Source organism: Netta rufina (genome assembly GCF_964035555.1).
Source record: "Netta rufina genome assembly, chromosome: 5".
In the NCBI taxonomy this organism is placed as follows: domain Eukaryota; kingdom Metazoa; phylum Chordata; class Aves; order Anseriformes; family Anatidae; genus Netta; species Netta rufina.
Genome location: NC_140128.1, coordinates 49,817,674 through 49,839,383, shown reverse-complemented (window position 1 = coordinate 49,839,383; position 21,710 = coordinate 49,817,674). Strand labels below are relative to the sequence as shown.

General features: G+C 34.9%; 1 protein-coding gene across 1 annotated transcript in view; it reads right to left on the bottom strand.

Moving 5' to 3' along the window:
- PPP4R4 (protein phosphatase 4 regulatory subunit 4) overlaps positions 1-21,710 on the bottom strand; it is a gene marked incomplete at both ends in the record, with an annotated part of 70,662 nt that overhangs the window by 32,123 nt on the left and 16,829 nt on the right. Inside the window, 5 exons of the mRNA XM_084287132.1 lie at positions 76-183; positions 3,210-3,316; positions 5,390-5,463; positions 6,733-6,880; positions 14,488-14,590. Coding sequence (XP_084143258.1) covers positions 76-183; positions 3,210-3,316; positions 5,390-5,463; positions 6,733-6,880; positions 14,488-14,590 — 540 coding nt within the window. The remainder of the gene's footprint in view (positions 1-75; positions 184-3,209; positions 3,317-5,389; positions 5,464-6,732; positions 6,881-14,487; positions 14,591-21,710) is intronic.

The window sequence follows — 21,710 nt, the reverse complement described above, 5'->3', positions numbered from 1 at the left end:
TCTCTTTTTAGGTTACCATTAAACAGTTCATAGGAAGATTTTGCATTTAAAAGCAGTTATGCAAATTATACTCACCCTATTCCTTGAGCTATATGCTCCAGCTGCCGACACATGCAAGTTCTTACTTCATACTCTACATCCTGGCACAGTGATTTTACCAATGGAAGAATCTCTCTTTTAACACTAAAAACATGAACATTTTTTATTAATATATAGAACAATAATATATAAAATCCACTTTATAGTGCTCAAATTATATCCCTATATGACTTGTAAGATCAATTTTTTTAACTAATTTATCAAACGTGGCAAATGATTTTTCTGAAAACTTGAAATTATAAACTATATGTTATTAAGAAATAGAAAAAGGATTATTTATAGTCATTATTATTTCCTCATATTTCATCTATTATGTTTTTTAAACTAACAAAATAGCAGATAGGTTTAGAGATGCTGTCCTCATTTCATAACTATTTTCAGTACAAATTTTGAACAAACACTGTAAGAATACAATATAAATGGACGTGCAAATCCCAAATAATCTTGTCTTTACTTTGAAAACAGAAAAGATAGGAATCCTAATAAAAGTTGTTTGGTTTTTTTGAGTCAGAAATCATAATGGAATAAGACAGCTCTACTGATTCAGATGTGGATTAATCTTTTCCTGTGTATATCAAAGATGCTCCAAATCATCACTTGATTAATCTCCAAAACAGCACTTATACACTGCTGTAGGTCAGTCTTCTGACACCTTTTGAAACTTTGCCACAAAACTTAGTCAGCATTTTCCTGAAGATAAACCTAATTCTTACAGCTTGTGAAGATTTCATAAGACCTGAAGCCTGGTACATGTGCCAAGTAGAATCTGAGCTCCCATGGTGAAAACCAGTGTCTTTTTTTTTTTTTTTTTTTCTCTCTCCATTTTCACATTACATAGTCCAAATTGCAGAACCTATTGAATATTTATCTAATTATGAACTGAAACTGTGATCCATATACTACCATAATCTCAGAAGCCATTAGGCTATTGTAGGATTATAAAATACATAGAAAAGTTAACTTTAAGCTTCACTACATCTAGGTGAAGGCAGTAATCTCTTCCATATCTTTCAGCCTTGAAGGTGAGATGAATGAATGATTTCAACTAATGTACTCTTTGGCCTTCTGTCAAGAGGTTAGAATACTGCTGTCTATATGTTACAGAATTCAACAGACCAAAAAACATCCACACATAGGAAAAAAAGGACAGTGGCTGAGGTAGTGATTAGTAATGCTGTGGGGTGAAGATTAGCCTGTGTATTTTTGCCATCTTGTGTATTTGTGTGGCATTTTATACAATGAGATATCACTCCTTATCAAGGCTTTAGGGCCTAGTGAAATAAAAACAATAGAATGGATTAGGAGAGACAGCACACTTGGCAGTCTCTAATACCTCTGCTTTGGTATGTATGCATAACCAAAGAGATATTTAAAAAGAATGTAGAACATGAATTTAAGATCAAAAGCTTCAGCACTGCAATGCCTTTAAGCAAGTAGATGCGAGTATTCACATTAAATCAATGGCAGATACAAAACAACTATTTTGAATTCTCTTTAAGTAAAAACACATACTACAACTTGGCAGATTTGGCCTTTGTGTTTCCCTTCATTGCGCAAGATGCTGTCATGAGTATTCATAAAGTGTCTCTATCCAAATCTTTACATTGTTTTAAAATTCAAAAGAAAGAATATGAGGACAGACAAGCAAATTTTTAAGTCAGTTTGCACAGCCTCCATTTATCACAGTGAAAATTAATTTACTTCTTATAGCAAAATTTTTCTAGAACTTGCAAAGATTATACATAGTCTTGGGAGCTTGGCACTTCAGATTCCTCTAAAGTAGGCAGTACTTTCAAAAAAAGACTCAATTTCAGCTAGCTGTTGGAACAGAGGGTAGACAAAGTAATGTTCTATTCCACAGTTGTGACTTCGTCCAAAATCTATAGCATAACCTGGAAGTCATGTGAAATATGAAAGAAAGGTTTTTAATTATAGTGTATATTTTATGAGGAAAACCAGTGCCATTCTGAAGAATAAAGTGAAGATATGTTTATATATTGCCTTCTCCTGAGGCCAAACATATGTCCTTAGCCAATACCAAAACCCGTCCTGTAAGAGGAATGATAGGGTGTCTTGTATCTTATTCGGCCTGTGACATTCTAAACCCGTGGATCAAGGTCTCTTTTCAGCTTTCTAAACTGTGCGCAGAGAACTCTAATACAGGATCAACATATCCAGAAAATTTTCAACCAGCTTCTTAACGTGTAGCTTTTTCATGTCTGATATGTGTAATCAACATAGCAAATGAAAGTTCTAGATAGCTTCATTTTAGTTGCTTATAGTTCTTTTTTATTGAAGAAAAAATCATATTTTAAATAAATTTATTCCTAAACATCTTCTCATACAGTCCTGTTGTTCATGTTTTCCATTATCCTGAATTTTTGCATTTTGTGATAGATGAAAGTCACTATCAGACTGAACTTCCTGAGCTAGACATGGCTGCTGTGAATCTAGTAACCCTCGGTGGATTTCTTTCATAACAGGAAAAAAAAAAAAAAAAAAAAAAAAAGCGTCCAATTGCCTGGACTGGTGAAAAGGTGTAACTATCATAAGACTGGAATGACTCCAAAGAATGCACTGTACCAACTGTTTGGGACAAATAAGGTATTCAGATTTACTTTTCCTGTTGTGAACCAGTCCAACCCCATCTAATAGCTGGATACTATCAAGGAACAACAATAGCTTCTAATGAATCTCCACATAGTTATATGTAGGGAAAAAAAAATAAAAATTAGGAACAAGAGTTCTTAAGGGTTTGTCTTTACAACAAGAAAATCTAAGGTGATGTTGTGTTTTTTCTCTCTATGTTGCAGAGATATCCATTCCTAGAAAGAAAAACAATATGCAAGAATGATGTGAAAATGGCATCCATTTGAACCCGTGAAAGACCATACAATCTGAAGTTATAAATTGATGTACATCAGCAAGTGTGAATATGCTAGTTACACAGCGAACATCTTTTATTTTTACTTACTACCCTAATAAAGGGATCTATAAGAGGAAAGCATTTAATTTTTGTAATCAAGTCTACTTTTGTGCCAACTTTTGTCTCTGAAAAAAGAAATACTGATATAAACCATGGAAAGAAAATACATGGATAGTCTACTCACATATGAGCTTCAAACTTGTAAGCTAATTTTCCCATGATTTTACAACTAACTAAGCGGGACTGAAGTGATTGAGAAATCTGTGCCTTGGAAACAAGTGGATTCAGGATCTATATAAAGGAAAAGAGAAGAAATATCAGCAGTAAATAATGTATTCCCCTTCTTAAAAAAAAAAAAAAAACAGGAAAACATAACACAAATGTCACCTATTCCGTACATGGAATTAAACAGTACTAAAAATAGTAATACATATGTACGTTAATAGTCTACTGGAAACCTGCATTTAATCTTCAGTGCTAATTATAGTGTATTAAATCAATATCTTGGCCCAAATAGCAGTTTGTGATTCACATCACAGCCAGTTTTACATCTGTCTACTTGTGTCTTTATTTTGAGACTAAGTTGTATATGAATATTTATAGCTATTAGCTGGTAATTTTGACAAAAGTTGTTAAATATGCTCTTGTAAAAAAAAAATAAATAAATAAATAAAGAGAGAGAGAGAGAGAGAAGTTCTTTCTCATGAGTTTTCCCAGGAAACACTATTTTTAATGTGAAGTTTTGAAGCGACAGTCCCTCTCATTTAAACATAATTTGGGGATCCGTAGGGAAAAAAAAAAAATCATTTCCATATAGATGCAGAAAAGCAGCATCTTAGCTGTGCTGTCATTTGTTGGATCACCTCTATGGTGCCAGAAACAGAGAAAGGCCTGCACAACTCCACTTTTAGATACCCTATTTTTTGCACAGAAATAATCAAAGAAATCCAGGTGCCAGACCAGGGAATACATTACAAAGAGGTTTCTCCTGAAGTCTGCTACAGTTCTTCACTCAGGAAGAACTTCACTTCGCTCTCAAAAAAGACTTTCCTGCCCTGTATATTATCCTAACAGTATTCTAAAAGCATTTCTCTCCTCTTACTAACCAAAATTTTGATGTGAGAGCATCTTTCCATTATAAGGACAAGTAGTTCACTTAGACTAGAATTAGTTCAACAGGTATACTTCATAAACATTTCATCAGTTATCTATAAAACTGTATATTATTTACTTGGTCTTTAACTATGACAGCAAACACACCACATCTAGTAACTTAATAACTGATCTAGACAGTCTCTCCCATGAAGTGGCCATTGCCAGAGAGAAGATATTGGGTTAGGCTGACCTGTAATCTGACCCAGCACACAATTCCTTACAACCTTGGAATCTAAGATTGTACTATGATTTTTACTTATTTACTAAAAAATAAAGTACTAGAGTATTTCTAGTTTTCTGACATAAAGATCCTTCAAATAACATAAAAGGCTGGTTTCAGCTGGTTTCTGTACAGTTGCTGAATCAACACTCCTTTATCAACTGTGATCTTCTCAGAACATTTTTGTGGAAGCATACAAATGTGTTACTATGTTCTAGTGAAAGATCAGAGTAAACTGATTCTGCAGAACTACATTCTGTTTAAATGGCACCTGTAAAGTTATATTACATCTAGATTTTGGAGCTGACTGTAGTTTGTTTTCACCTTTTAGAAGTTTATTTTTTAAACAGTGCTGGATTTCAATTACCCACTGATTTTAATCGGTATTTTTAAACTACAGAAATGTTTATATATTTGCATCTCTATATTGGACACAAAAATATCACTGTCTGAAAGCTTTTAAGCTTAACAGTAAAATATGAATTTTCAAAATAAAACCAAACAAACTAGCTGACAAAAAGGGAGACATTATTTTCTAGTTCCTCGCTCTTCCTAAAGCTACATGGTAAAGAATTAAGTGCTTGCAGGGCATTAGGTTTTTGGTACATCAAAAACAACTGAATCACACAATGAAATGCATCTCTAGCATTCATTCCTATTTAGCAGAAATACAGTATTTTTGTCCATTACAAAGAATGAGATACTATCCTGTAATCCAAAACAGGATATATGAAAACATGTTACTAAGACTACTAAGTGTAAGGGAAGTGTTAGAAAACATAGAGGATTCATTTGCTGAAGAATACTAAATCTTTCTACGGTGACCTTCCTGTCTTGCCTTAGCACATTCCCCTCTTACAGTATGCTCCATAAACACTACTGCTTTCACAGGCATAAAACTGCAACAAATCGTACTGATGTGAAATGAGCCTGGCAGGAAACGACAATCTTTTATTTGTTGCTATCATAAGTGGGGAGAATATTATTACCTCGTGTCTGATAGTCTCTTTGGGTAAAGCTTCTATTACAGCAAGAAGGGTTTCTAGCCATGCATTGCTGACACCTGTCAGAAAGAAATGAATTATATGTTATGTTGCACATATAATGAGTATAACAAAACACCGGTCAGTTTTACAAAATTACTTCTCTCTTTTTCTATTCACCTCTTCAAGGAGATATATAATTAAAAGACATTAAATTAATATTCAGAACTTCAGACACTCATTAAAATGGGGCTGCATCAAAAAAAGTGTTACCAGCAGGCCAATGGAGGTGATTCTTCCCCCCTACTCTGCTCTCTTGAGATCCCACCTGGAATACTGTTCTCAGCTCTGGGGTCCACAACATGGACCTGTTGGGGTGGGTCTTGAATAGGGCTATGAGGACAGTCAGAGAGCTGGAGCACCTCTCCTGTGAGGACAGGCTGAGGGAGTTGGGGTTATTCAGCCTAGAGAACAGAAGGCTCCAGGAAGATCTTACCTTATCTAAAGGGGGCCTATAAGGAAGCTGAAGAGGGACTTTTTACAAAGGCATGCAGTGATAGGGTAAGCAGTAACGGTTTTAATCTGAAAGCAGGTAGATTTAGATAAGGTATTAAGAAGAAATTCTTCACTCAGAGGGTGATGAGGCACTGGCACAGATTGCCCAGAGAAGCTGAGGATTCCCCATTCCTGGAGGTGCTCAAGGCCAGGCTGGATGGGGCTTTGGGCAACCTGGTCTGGTGTGACGTGTCCCTGCCCACGGCAGAGGAGGGTGGAACTGGATGGTCTTTAAGGTCCCTTCCAACCAAAATAATTCTGATTCTGTGATTAAGAAACAGGATAGGTGAGAACCAAATTCTGTCCCCATTACTTTTGCCTTATTAATTCTTGTACAGGGAAATAATTACTCTGTTTAGAAAAGACAAATTTCTCATTTAGAAACATAACCTTTTCTTATCCCCACTGAAATTTTCTAGTGTTACAAGAGGCCTTTTTTTTTCTTTGTGTCCTAAAAATAGTGTCAAAGAAGTAAAGAAAAACAAACCATTAAAGAAGAAACAACGCTTCTCTCTCCATTTTCTTAGCCACTGAATTCTGATACTTTAACAGTAGCATGGACTCACTAAGAAGTTTTAGATTTAGTCTTTCAGAGTAAGTGCTTTTGATTGTTTCAATCAGTATGAAGAACTACTTTTAAATATCAGTATGTACACGGTCAGCATGCAAAAATCTTTTATTTCATACAAGTCTAGATATAAAGTCACTTACTGCTTTACACAGTACTGTACTGTCACTAAGGAAACAAAACATACAGAAATACTCAGTCATCAGCGTAGTTGTACAGCCCTGACCTGCATCTCTGTGTTCCAGGTTCTGGAGAATGATGTGTAGGAAGGAGTGGGAGTACGTATGAATGGACACCGACTCATCTTGCAGAACAGTCAAAAATGAAACAGCAGCTGTTAACTGCATTTCCACTCCTGCAACATGCAGCACCTCCTGTATAATCAGACATTATATCAAGTTAGAACATGAGGCAGAACTGTACTGAAAGAACATTCAAATTTTTACATTTAGTTTTAAGAATGAGCATGTAAGGACCTTGGTAAACTACAAAATTGGTTGTAAATTTATTTTCCCCTAACGGTAGTTAATAGTGGATATTCAGATCTCTGATACTATAAAATGTACTTTTAAAGAAAAATAAAGTTAACTATATTTTCTCTGACTTTCAATTTCATCAATGTATACGTGTGGATGCTTCTGCTTTACAAAATGAGATGCAGAAAACAGGCCAGATAACAATTGCACTTCTGCTTCTGTTTGTGCACATGAATTAAAAAATATATTTCATTCATTCACTGAGCAATACTAAAATAATGGAAGGTAATTCAAATTTACTTCCTTGCCAGCTCACATGAAGCACAAATGAAAATGTAAATATAGTGATTGTCTTAAAAACAGAGCAAGACGTACCATGGTATTCACTCAGGTAACTTGGCATTTACTAGCACTTGGCTTTAACATTTAAGAAATATAACTATTAGGTTGTCTTTAAAAGCATCACTTCAAAAAATAAACATACAGAATATGGAAATGAAATATTACTGAATTTCTGGAATGAAACAAAAAGCAACTGTAAATTTCAGATTTGTTCACATCCCAAAAAGCTTGCAGAATACAATCCAGGACATAGTGTTCATTTTAAGTATGTACACATCTATCAGCTGCATGAAAATTTCATTAGTTTACTTCTCTAAATGTATGATTCTACTAAAACATTACAATCATTTTACAAGTGATTCCAAACTCTGTATCGGCTTAAATGCCTGTATTTCCTACTCATCATTCTATATATTTTGTTTCTGCTTTTTTTTAAATGTGCTTGAAATAAAGTGCTTTCTCAGATCACATATTAAAAATCAACTATAAACTGATTCTTATGTAAAGAAAAATGCATGTAAACCAAATTAGAAAACATCTGTTATACACCTAAGCATTATATAGAATTATGCTGAGAATGTACAGTTTACAGAGAACACCTGAGAAATGATTTAGACTTTCCTTACTTCAGAGTAGAACGACAAAGTTTTCATTACAGAAATGCCAACCAGTTTGTGTATGCAAATGTGCAGCAAAGCCTAATTTTTCATTTATCTAATTTCAGATAAAATCATTATTTATATCTCAATAACTTTTTTTTTAATATATTTCTGAATATTTATAACAGCATTCCCACCACAAAAATGACAAAAAGAAACAGCATTGTGCACCTTACCAAAGTGAGATAAAATGTTTGTATTCAATAGCCATGGAAACCACTCTCTTGTTATCTCCACAGACTGCCTGTCCTTGCTCCTCTCCTGCTATTACTAAAGCCATAGCTAAGAATAAGACCACCTATGAATTTTGTAATAAAAAATGTGGCTGGGACCAGTGCATACTGTTCTGGGATTTTGGTTTACACTTGTTCAAAAACACCCCCAAAATAACCAAAAGAACTATCACTCACACTGTGGATGCTGAGACCTCACTATAGATCAATCAGACCGTAATGGAGCTGCACTCCAGTTATGGACATACTCACTTTGCATTAAATGCAAACAGACTTACTTACTATCAAATCAAGTTTCCAAGCAGTCTCCTCCACAGATTCGTACAACTCTTTGGATGCGTCTCCTCATAGACCTCAGAAGACATTAAATTGTAATTTTCTAGACTGCTTACATATCTCCCTGCATTGACGTTTGCACTCAGAACTATACAGATCCACCTACAAAGCTGTATGGGTCTCCCCTTCTTATTTCAGCCACACTGAACTCAAGCTGGATGAGTTAAATATACTTCATATAAATGTATTTCTTTAGAAAGTAGTGTATTTTTCCACACATGGAATCTCCAAAGCTTCCCACTCTGGAGAAAAAAAAAAAAAAAAAAAGTTTTCCTGTCTTTCGTATTCAGACAAGCGCATTTAAAGGAATTTAAGGGTACTAATGTATTCTTGAATTTTCCTGAAGTCTAGAAGTTAAACTCAGGCATCAAAACTTGGAAAATTTAGAAAGCATGACTTATTCCCTTAATCAGAAAACAGAAAATTAACTAGTTTAATGTGTTTTATGTCCTGCAGCAACAGAATGCTCCTGAAAGAAAGCTGTAAGTAGAAACATAGTCTGTCATTTTAGTAACCGTGGTGACATGACAGAAGTTTTCATTTAGGACTCAAAATACACATCAGAAAAGGAGAACTAAAGAAGATACAATGAGAATGGACCTTAAAATAGGTATAATAATAGGGTGAAAATTACTCCACGTCTTCCTAAACTACGAAATCAATGAGGAAAAAAGAAAAGCTTTCAAGGGGAGACTGATATATCAGGAAAATCAGTAACAGTGAAACGAGTCTGGAACTAATCACACAGCTTTGAATAAGGCTTGATTTATATACTTCAACAGGAGTAGCTACAGTTTTCTGCAGTTACAGAATGTGGAAAAATCAGATAAAAACCTAAAATCAGACAGACACCTAAAATCAGATAGACACTTGAAATCTCCCTCCACTGATTCTGGTGGCAGCAGCCATGGACAGAAAATGCTAAACCTGCATGCGACTTCCAAGATTCATTGCTAAACCAATGACTTTCAAGATACATGAGGAGATGCATGTAGAAACCCAGCGTGGGGACTTCTATGCAAAAGAACCGATACAAGGATGCCACTTAATTTTAACCATATAATTTAAAAGATATTTCATAATCTCATTCCTTTTTTAGCATCTAAATGAGATATATTTGTTTTATTACCATAACCACAACACTGATACTCAATTTAATCATTAGATCTCCTATGTTTAATTCAGTGTTATTTTATTATTTTATTCTGCATATCTCATATTATCTTCTGCATATATATTCTTATTTCATTCTGCATATATCAGACCAAAACAATTATGTCAAATATAGGAAGAGTCTTTGGTATCATTTTAATTGTTTTTTGAAGAAAGATAAGAAATTTGCATATATATGTTATTTTTTTATTTACAAAAGTAACCAGGTTAATAAATTTCCCACAAATGAAATTGAAATTTGTAATCCAGACAGCCAGAACATTTGTTGCATTTATTTCTGCCTGAATCTGTTTTATTCTCAGCTCTAATAAAAGCAGTATTTTTGCTTTTGTGTTTCTGCAAATACACTACAGAAGTATTGTTTTTCCTATCCAATTACATGGTGACAATACTTTCAGATAAACACGACCCTGAAACTACTTTATAACTCATTTTTCACATGCAAATTTGAACTTACAAATTATTTTTCCCAATCTACAGTTGTGAAACCAATTGCAGCAATTTAAGTCAACTTAGATCCTTGCAATGCCAGACTACATTTGCAGGACTGTAACTGCAGTTGAGTAGTTGGCTATGCCTTTGTAAACTATACAGTTTCCATTTAATGGTCAGGACAATTTCTCCAATAAAAACTAGGATAAGAGGAAAAAAAAAAAAAGTCAAGTGGCTAATGATGTCAAATACTATTTTCCAGTCAAAGACACTGAAGTACATGTTAAAAATACAGTAAACATGCGTACAACTGTTTTATTACCAATAATAAATATTAGATAACAAAACACCATTGAAGAATGGTGATACCACTGAAGAATAGTAAGAGTATATATCCGCAGAAATAAATTTACCATATATATATATATAAAAGTTTTAATTTATAAGGTTTAAAGCTAAAAGGTACACTTAGATTTAGACTGACTGTCTATAAACCAGAAGCCACTATATTTCACTCTTTCACCTCTGCCTTGAGTCCATTAACTTAAATGTCATTTAATTTATCATCTAGAAAGGCATTCAGTTTGGATTTAAAAGACACTGCAAGATGAAAAATCCACCACTTTTCTCAGTTAGTATGTTAAAGATTGATCATATTTATTATTAATAACGTCTGCTTCATTCTAATTTTTCTGTCCTCAGTTCCTAACTCTTATTTCTTCATATACTGTTTCCAGTTAAATGGCTTTTATTATTATGCAGGAAAATACTTTTACAAAGTAATTAAGTGCCTCCTGATCTGAATAAGCTAATCTCTAACTCCCAGTGTACTCCCAGATATTTTCCAGGCCCCAGGCCTCGATCATACTAATGATCATCCTTTTAAATTTTTTCTCCATTCCTGTATAAAAAATAAGGCTAGAACGAAAAACTGTATTCCTATGTTAGACATTTTATTAAAGAGAGAGAGGCAAATTCTACCATTTCTCCAGTTATTTCCTGTTCATACATAATTATTTTGTTGCAGAATCAAAGCAGAATTTTCATTTACAACAGCTTATTTATTTCAGTTCTTAAATTATAACAAATATATTTTTTCCTTTATATTAATATATAAAAATATCAGAGTTTAGTAATACTTAAGAAACATAGCCTGAAAATGGCTTTGATGTAAACACATCAACACTGTAACACCTGACATACTAAGTTTAAAAAAAAAATCACCAGTTTCTTCTGTTTCTTGTTACTCCCTCATTTCAGAAGTATTCTGCTCTCAAAGTAGAAAGACCAGTGACAAAAATTGATTCAGTATTTTAAATAGAAAATTTTAAAAAAGATTTTCTTGAAGCCAGTAGGTTGGTTTAGGAAAGAATGCGTTATGGTATGTCAGAATAACATGTAGTAGTAACTGCAGAAACTTGGTGTAAGTTAAAAGGCTTTCAATTACTTTGGAACTTCAAGTCACTCTTTTACTCAAATCATTATATATATAAATATTTTTTAAAATAGAGTCTATTGGCCTACATTTTATAGCACAGAACATGTCAACCAGAAGTACTCAATGTTTTTAAACTATCTGTCAGTTCTGAGGACAGCTACTTCTTGGCCATTTGCTGAATTTAAGTAATCACATCAAAGCTGGAACAGATCCTCTTAAGAATTAGAAGTCTCCTGGAGTTGGAGTCACAGAAGTCTCAGGAGATATTACAAAGTTGAAAGGTGATGTCTGATATTCACAGAATCACCTCCTACAACCTGCTGGTGATATCCTGCCGGTGATATCCTGCCTAATGCAGCCCAGTATATCATTAGCCTTTTTTTGCAGCAGGGGGCACATTGCTGGCTCATGTTCAACATGGCGTCCACCTGGACCACCCGGTCCTTTTCTGCAAAGCAACTTTCCAGCAGGGTAGCCCCCAGTATATATTGGTGCACGGAATATTACTGAGTACATCTACAATGCAGAACCTAAGGCCCTCCTGCTGAAAAGTATGTGATAGGGCTTCCATTTAAGTATCCTACAGAAAAGTATTTGCTATATAATCATACTGAGGGCTACATACATATTTGTTCCTCACCTCTTATGCTATCAATTCATAAAAAATGAGCAAAATATAATTTATTACATTTAAACATTTTTACCAACATTGACCTATCTCCTCAGCACAAGCAGCCTCTCCTCTTTATTGATGACTTGGATGAGGGAATTGAGGGCTCCCTCAGTTTGCAGGTGACACCAAGCTGGGGGGAAGTGTTGATTTGCCGGAGGTTAGGAAGGCGCTGCAGAGGGATCTGGACAGGATGCATCAATGGGCAAAGGCCAATGGGACATGTTTCAACAGGTGACATCGGTGGTACATTGATGGTTGGACCAGATGATCTTGAAGGTCTTTTCCAACCTTAACAATTCTATGATTTTTTTCTATGATTTCTATTAGGAAACAGAGAATTCCACAGGCAATAAGAAATGCACCAAATTATTTTTCAGAGTATGATTTTATTATTATTATTATATTAATATAATAAGGTAGCTGGCTTAATAATAGTAATTATTTTTTAAAAGCTGAGATATAGATATCCACACAGCTTGTCAATAAAATAAACAATTAATTTCTTCAAAATTTCAGCAAAGAAAACTATGAAATATAAATGAGAATTTCCTGGAACAAACAAATACCATTTTCACACGGGCCCACTTTGCAATTTATTAATCATCTCCTCAACAGACAGGAAACTAATGTAAGCATGTGACTCAGCCATGTCACCTTCGTTACTAAAATAATTATATTCTTTCCTACATCTGGCAGTGAGAATCCGATACAGACACAGCAAGAAAACTCACAGCAGCTACTACAGAAGACTGTTTTTCTTCTTATCCCTAAAGTGCTTCAGAGAAAGAGGACAAGAACATAACTCAAGCTTTCAGTTCTACATATTGAAAATTGTCAGATTGATACTTGAATCAGTAACTAGCTAAACTCTTTCCATCTTTTTGAAGTGATCTAAATACTCTTCTCAGCCATTGGCTGTTTGCAACAAGAAAATTACATTCCTGTTGGCAAACTATAAAAAGGGGTATGAATTTTAAATTCATATGGGGAAAAACCCAAACTTCTACAAAGTGGCTAGTAAAATCATGACTGAATTGCATTACTGGAAATGTCAACAGCTTCTCTAAAAATGTACAGGGATGCTCAGTCTGTCCATAAAGATATGAAGGCAACTCAGAGCTTTAAAAATACAATTTCTGCAAGCAATCCTATGATTTTCTACCTCCTTTACCATATAGAGCATATGTATTCACCTGAACAGCTACTAACAAACACAGTGATTTTTTAGCTGATAATTTGTGTAAATTAGAAAAAGACTCAAATCGAAGTGATCTGTTGCGTTAGACTAGGTCAGATTGTTCTAAATCAAAACACTGATTTAATCACATAAGAAATGTTAGTGGTACCAACAGAAGACTGACAATACCCTGATCAAATGAAAAAAAAAAACTCAGCAATTTGTTGTTATAAAAATAAATTTTCAGATATTTTGATACCCAAAAATAATATATTTTCCACTTTGCTGATAGTCTTAAAATCACTGAAAATCAGGCATGCTAACATATTTGAAATCTTAATTCCTGCTGTAGCCTTACATACCTTCAGACTTATTAGGCTTTGACTTTATATACCTAAAAGGAATTAACATCTGTTTCGTCATGCAGTCTTATTTGGTTGAAGCTGCTCCTAAAACCACACCTTAAATTAACTTTGTAATTTCTTCTAGGCTACATCAACCCATGGGTCACACCTGGGGCCGAGTATAAATACAGAGATACTTTTGTTTCTTAAGATATCCTTTATCCAAATAAATACATGCATAAAAATATTGTTTTAACATTGCATGGATAGCATGTGTTTATCACAGCTAGAGGTGACTTACTAAAAATTTGGAGGGCAGTAAATGAATTTTAGGACAGCTAAAAGCAAAGTGTGTTTTCTGGACTGCTGCATGAAAATCTTAAACGTTCGGATGGGAGGAGATTGAGAATGTCAAAATGAACCATTATGACTGGCTGGTCCTCAAAAGGAGTTCTCAAAAAGCTGTCAAAACATTGGTAACTCTTTAGAATACATAAACATTATTACTTCTGCTTTCTTTAACTGATGTAACACTTTTCAAAACTACATAAATTCAGTCAATTAATGTCAAAGATCTGCTTGACATACCTCTCCTAATGAGCAAGTCTGCAACAAAAATGTTTAATTTTTTTTACCCTTTTAAAGTACCTGGACTAGCAGAAAAAGATGCATTCAAACCTCACCACATACAAACTTACTCGTATTTTTGGTAAAACACGACGAAGTGTTTCTGCAGGATTCTGTCGCATCAGAACTGGAAGATTTGCCACCACACTTGTTCCTTGGATATCCTGGCCAGAACTTACAAAAAGATATGCAAACAACATATTACTATCTAAGATGATTACAAGATCACAATTTTCATTTTAAAAAAATGAAAAAAAGCCCCTTGCTCACCCCACACAGGTTAGTAAGTCTAAAGAAGCATCACAACTTTTATATAATAAGCAGTAGAAAACAGTATTAAAAGCATATCAAACATAAAAAAGCTGTTATGTATCATTTCTAGTATGGAATGTTCTAAAATATATATAAAAAAAGTTCTATTTCAAACTGGATGATCAAAGCAGTGATTTTGTGCAATCTCTTCTATTATATAAATATAGGTGATAAAGCATAGGAAGAGAGTAGATGGAAGAAATAAATGAAAACTACTCAACATGTAACAGGAACCTATGATTTTTGCTTTTCTGAGGGAAAATAATCAGCTGTATGTCAAATGTGATTAAAGATGCATGCAAAAGCTTGATTAGTTTTTAGATCCTTTGTTTTTCTTGTCCTGTGTCTCTTGGTAGTATCCTCTAATTGAAAGAGAAATAGAAAAGAGAAAAGAAAAAAGAGAAAGAAAAAGAGAGAGATGGATGGGTAGGTAACAATGAGGAAAAAGCATGAGATGAGAATAAAAACTATGCAAGTTGATACACTTCCAAAAAGAGAATCAGAAGAGAAAGGATCAAGTATTCCCAGGTGCCAAAATTAACACTAAAGCTAAATATCAAAACATTTTTTCCTGTTTAAATGCATAAAATCTGTTTTTCTAAACAAAATCAAATTTGTTCCAACAGCAAAGCTCTTTTTTAAATAAGTATGTCACACTCAACTGTACACACACAAGCATTTTAGTGTTCAATATGATCATACATACATTTTTAAAATGAAATTCATAGTAAAACTACATTTAAATACTTCCATATACCACACCCTATCCTGTGGTCTTTCCAAGTTGTCTTAGTGGAACATATGAGCTCAAGAGGGGAACAAGCACACAAATGGGTCACAAGAGAGTAGATTTACAGAACAACTTCCCAGTTTTATCCTGCCACTGAAGTACATTAGGCAATTCATAGTTAAGATGCAAACCTTCGTGCAGCTAACAAAATCTTCGCACATTCCACTAATGCTCTAAATCATCCTCAACATTTATGTCTTTCAGAAGATCAGCTGAAATTATAGTTATTTACAGGTACCGTCAAGCAGGCCAATTTAAATCTATTTTGTTAAATGCATGTAAATACACTTTTACAAACAAGAATATATTTGTATAATAAGCAAGAAGCTTTGGTTAAAATCAATACAGACTAGAATATCCTAACATTAATATTTTCATGTCCTACTAGATTTTTTTCTTTGCATTCTATAATTTTCTAATGAAAATATTTAACATCAACATTAACTTAATTGTGTTTAGATTAAGAAAGAGCATTCTTCACTGTCCTTGCAAAGACAGTTTCCTGTCTAAGACTAGGAGCATATTTTGGAAGATTAAGTACAGGCTGGAAGGCAGGAATTCCAGAACTCAAATCCTCATTTGGTCTGTGTAAGGTGGAAAGTCACACACACAACAGTTCAGTTTTGTGCTAGGTGTCCATTCTGCAGATGGGTGTTAATTACTGAACTCACCCCCTGCAAACAATCACACTGTGTAAGGTTCTTAACCTGTGAAAACCTCTGCCCCAACAAAAACCTCCTCTTCCATAAAGTGTAAACCTGGCTATTGCCTTTATGTCTCATTTTTTGTACAGAGTAACTTGAAAGCATGTGTCTAAAACATACATGATGGAATTAAACTAACTTTATATTGTGCATGTCTACCTCTGCGATGATTTCCCTTAAAAAATAATGAAGAGAAATAAGAATGAATAAGGAGCAATTTATTTCAGCCTAAATAAATGGGCCATGCCCCTGGTCTACCTGTTTTCTTCTACCACCTATAAGCGCAGACACAAACACTAGCTCTCCTGTGTGCATCTGCATGGTGAGAAAATGATCCTGCACACACAAACCCATTACAAACCTTAGTCCTAGAGGTATTCATGTTTGTGCTGAGCTTCACCACTGGGAGAGGTCCCATTGATTTTTCACACAGTAATATATAGCACCTTCAGAGATCTTTGCCTGACTATAGCAGCTAACAAACATGATGCTATAGCAGCTAATTGATTGATCATCCCCACTGCTCTGAGCTCAAAAGTAACCAAGAAGTGTCTCTCACGAACTCAGTCATGGCAATTACTGTGTTGTAAAAGGGAGCTACATGCCAGGAATCAGTATTCTTGTCTTTTATTTTTGGACCATACAAATATTAAATATTACAAAGATAAAAACCCAAATGGAAGAGTTATCATGAATTCTAATATGAGTAACAAGTGAGCAGGAAGTTGTGACCACAGCACTAAGGTTATCAGACGTGCTGTAACCAGGGTTGCAATATTCTGACCTTCTAGCAGAATTTGGGAGTCATTCAAGAGTAGGCTCTCCACATTTATTGTATCTGTATTCTTGTAATAAAAAGCAAGCAAAAATTGCAGCTGGAGAGAGAGGTCAACACAGATGAAAAATTGACTATATATGTTACTGCACAAAGCTGAGAACTATGTTTGTATCAGCAGAAGCATAAAAATATTCTTTTCCAATAAATATGTCTATTTCAGATTTTCATAAATTACTTCTCTTTGTCAGAGACAACGTGATCTGAAGAAAGGTTAATAGAGTCAGGGTCAGGAGATCCTGAGTTCCAGTTCTGTCCGTACCACTGATTTTCCATGTGGTTTTAATACCAGATCATTTAATTGAAGAATCTCGACTTTAGTTTCTCTTCCCTCGTTTTCCATTTTCTTCACAGCAGTAGCTGTGAAAGCAGTAACAATGTTAATTTAAAATATATTTTTTTACAACTCAGTGTCATGCAAAGTTTCTCACTCTTCTGAACTTTCAGAAAATTATACTACAATACTTAAAAGGTAGAGTGAAATTCACCATATCAGAACACGATAACAAAAATATTAATAAACAAAGTTCAGCAGCCTGAAAACAAAACAAACTTCAGATACATAATTTCAAGCTCAAGGAAAGACTTCACAACGTATAAACAATTAACGTTTCCTACATTTTTGAATAGGAGGTTATCTTTTTCTCCCGCTATCTACCTTGCTTTTGCAATAAAGAATGTGACTATTATGATAATGCATTTTTTTTTCTAATATTTACTTTTTATTTAATACGGTGAATATTCTAACTGAAAAAAAAAAAAAAAGATTATCAGCGTTTCTGTTTTTTAATGCTCTATTCAGACTACCACTGATATAAGCTGATGTGGTTTTCTTGAGAAGTAGAAGGAGTCAATTTAATGGCTGGTTACCACACACACCACTACATATTTTTAAATGTTGTCTGTAAACACAAAACTGTTGACAAGTTTTGACAGGGCAAAGCTAAACCAAAGCCATTTTTAACACCATTCAAAAACAGTGATAATGGGTAAAAGTACAGATTTTTAGACTGATTTAATATTAGGATGCCTGCAATCTTATTTGGAAAACATGTACGAGTACTCTCCATAAAACCATGTCTCCCTGTGACATCTAAACTCAGTGAAAGAGCAGCATTGTGCCAGCCACTGAAAATGGATTTAACTTAGTTAATAACTGATCTATTTACAGCTTGCATTATTTTTGCATTATTCAAAGCCATTTTATTATCTAATTTAATGCAATGAATATTAAAGCTTTTCATGCTTATGGCAAATTTCTGAGTATTACATACTAATTCCAACAAAACTTTAAAGCAGAATTGGGAAATCTACAGCCCCCAAAGTGGAAAATGGTCCCAGGGTAGATGAGGTCCACAACACCTTCTTACAATACAGCTTGCAATCTCTGCAAGGAAAAGATGTATACCTTTGTGTCATCCAGTAATAATAATGCAAAAGGTCAAAGTAACTTGGAGAAGTTATGATGTTTTATTTTGAATAATTTATTCACTGTGTATCAAGGTGAAAGAAATCCTAACCACTAAAAAAAAAAAATGCAACCAAGTTCACCCAACAGAAATGTATAGAAAAGGGCAGTGTTCCCCCTTAAAGCCGAAATGCTTAGTATCTGGATTGCTGCCAATTAAGAATGTGAAGCAGGAGGCATTTCAACACCTACACAGCCTGTAATTTTCCAACTGCAGATTTTTCTTCTATTTCCACCAAAGAGGCTGCACCATAGATTCCCTTTCCTTTTAAATATTAAAGCCCTCAGGATTAAAGCGAATTATTGCTAAACACTCAGATTAAGACGTTTTTGTGCTAGTAAATCCATGAAAATAAATACTAAATAGTTATTCTCTTCAGTCACAGTATGCTTAATGCTCTGAAGGTGCTATTCCTTTATTAACAGTGCTAAGTATAGAACTCCAACAGAGACCTATACTTAGATACAATTTAGCTCCATCTCTTTTGTGCAAGCAACATCCATACATATAATTTAAAGACAAAACTTCAGGACTCATCTTCTGAGTTCATCCTAGATGAGATCCCAGTGATTTTATGATGCTGGGAATCCTCAACCCAGGAGGAAAAAAGCTCTGCCACCCAAATGCTTTTGTCCTAATTCTCACCATCTCTGCAACGCCAGCTGCTCGCTGCAAGCTGCCGGTACCAGAGCTCCTGTCTGTAACGAACCATGAGGTTCGTTACAGACATGATACTTCTCAAGAGTAAAGGCAGCACTAGGCCTCATCCTCCAGCTCCTGTGATCACTTTTGCATGTCTTTTTCTACCCTCATAAGACATGAGACTGCCTTGATATTGGAGCAAATCTTCCTACAGATCTACTTACCAGCATATGAAGGAAAAAAAAAAAAAGGTGACTGGGAGTAGTCAGCATGGATTTGTGATGGGGAAATGAGGCGTGACCAGCCTGGAAGCCTTCTAAAATGAGATGACTGACCTGGATGCTATCTTATTTTAGCAAGGCTTTTGAAACCAGATCCCATAATCAGTTCACAGATAAAACGATGGAAGTACAAGTGAAATAAATGGAAAGCGATGCGGACTGAAAACTGCATGAATTATCAAGTCTAAATGGTTGTGCTCAGTGGCATGGCAGCCAGCTGGAAGCCAGCCACTGGTGGGTTACCTCAGGGGTCCACACCAAGGCCAAAACCATTCAACATCTTCCATAATGACCTGGATGATGCAACTGAGTGCACTCTCAGGCAATATGTATATGACACAAAACCAGTAGCGGGTGGCACACCAGATGGCTGTGCTACTTCAACGTGCTGCAGAAATGGACCAACAGGATCTTACAAAGTTCTGCAATGGGAAATGCAAGTCCTGCAGCTATGTGGGATAATCCCATGCACCAGTACAGGCTGGGGTCCATCGGCTGGAACATAGCTTGAGACTCACATGTCCTCTTCTGACAATGGATGATGAGTTGACCAGGAGCCAGCAATACACATTTGTGGCAAAGCAAGCCAACAGCAACCTGGGCTGCATTAGGAAGAGCATCGTCATCAAGTCAAGGGAAGTGCTAATTCCTCTCTTTTCAAAAGAAACTCATAGACAGACTGGAGCTAGTACAGCGAAGGCCCCATAAAATGATTAAGAGATTACAGCATCTAATATCTGAGAAACTTAGCAGGGATTTTTAATCTCCAGTTGAGAAAGCTTTGGGTCTTATTTAACATTTATACATGTCTGAAGTGAGGGAGTAAAGGAGATGGAGGTAGGTTCTTCTCAGTGGGGCCCAGTGATGGAATAAGAGGCGATGGGCACAAACTGAAATATAGGACATTACACTTAAGCCTTAAAAAATATATAAATTAAAAATCAGAGCGCTCAAACATTCGAACAGGGTGCCAGAACATACAGTGGAATCACTATTCTTAGATACGCTCAAAATCCCAAGTACACAACAAAGCAGTAAATATATTGTTCTAATTGACCCAGCTTTGAGCAGGGAGGTGTACTAGATGATCTCCACAGGTCCCTTCCAACCACATCGGTGGGGCCTGTGATTCTATGATTATATTCAGGACAGGTGTTTCCAAATTTACAAACTCTTAGGCAAGCTCAGGGTAGACGATTACATTTCTTATATTTCAAATAAGTATTTACAATAAAGGCTTAAAAGGTACAATTTGCGTTTAATTTTAAAAAAACATTCTGCAAAATAATAGAAAAAATAAAGGTCTGTAGGTACTCAATTAGGAACGTTTGTATCTTGAAAGGAAATGAAAGAGTACAGCTTCTTCTACAGCATGAACAAAGATTAGCCACTGAATGTTCCCCAGAGGAATGTTACCACAAAGGAGTTTCAAAAAGAGAAGATAGATGTAAATCTTTCGTTTTTTCTTCTTTGTTGGCTCTAGCCTGCAAAACACAATGACACGAGCAGAACGCAGCACTGCAGGGAAGACTGAGGTACAATATTAGTTTACCCACGCTCAAAGTAAAGCACTGTCTTTATGAACTGACTTCTGTGTAGTGCTGTAGCTAACTGTATCATTCAACAAAAATGATTTGCTAAATAGTCATCATTGAATCAATTACCGAAGTCTGTATTTTGCATAATTTACTTTTACAAACCTAGAAGTTCTGATGCATGGGATTGAAGTGCTAACCCATCACCCCACAAGTGATATTATTTTCATTTCAAGATTCCTAAATGTTTTGTGTGCCTGCATTTGTTGAAAATAAAAAAGTTTGCCAACTTCAATGAGTGAGGCATTAGCATAACATGAGAACAATCTTCAAAATTTTATTCTTAGTTTTCACAAAACGTATATACTTTGGTGGACCATGAAAGTACAAATCTAGCACCTTAATTCACCTGCAGACTTCAGCTACCTAGAAATTTCAGTTTTTCTTAGATTTGATATGGATCACTTCTACAAAATTTCTACTTACAGGATCTAGCCCATTTCAGAGTTATTCAATATCACTTCTTCTTCCACAATTTCTTTTATCCTGCAGAATATAATGGTTACCAAGGCACTCTAGATATCCAGATAAATATTCATCAGTAACATAAAGGTGCCTGGACCATGAGATATACTTAGAGAATCTTCTCTACTTGTATTGTGAAGATTTTTATACAGCAGTCTTTCCTATGCAGAAGGGGAGAGATAGACTTAACTAAGTCCTTAA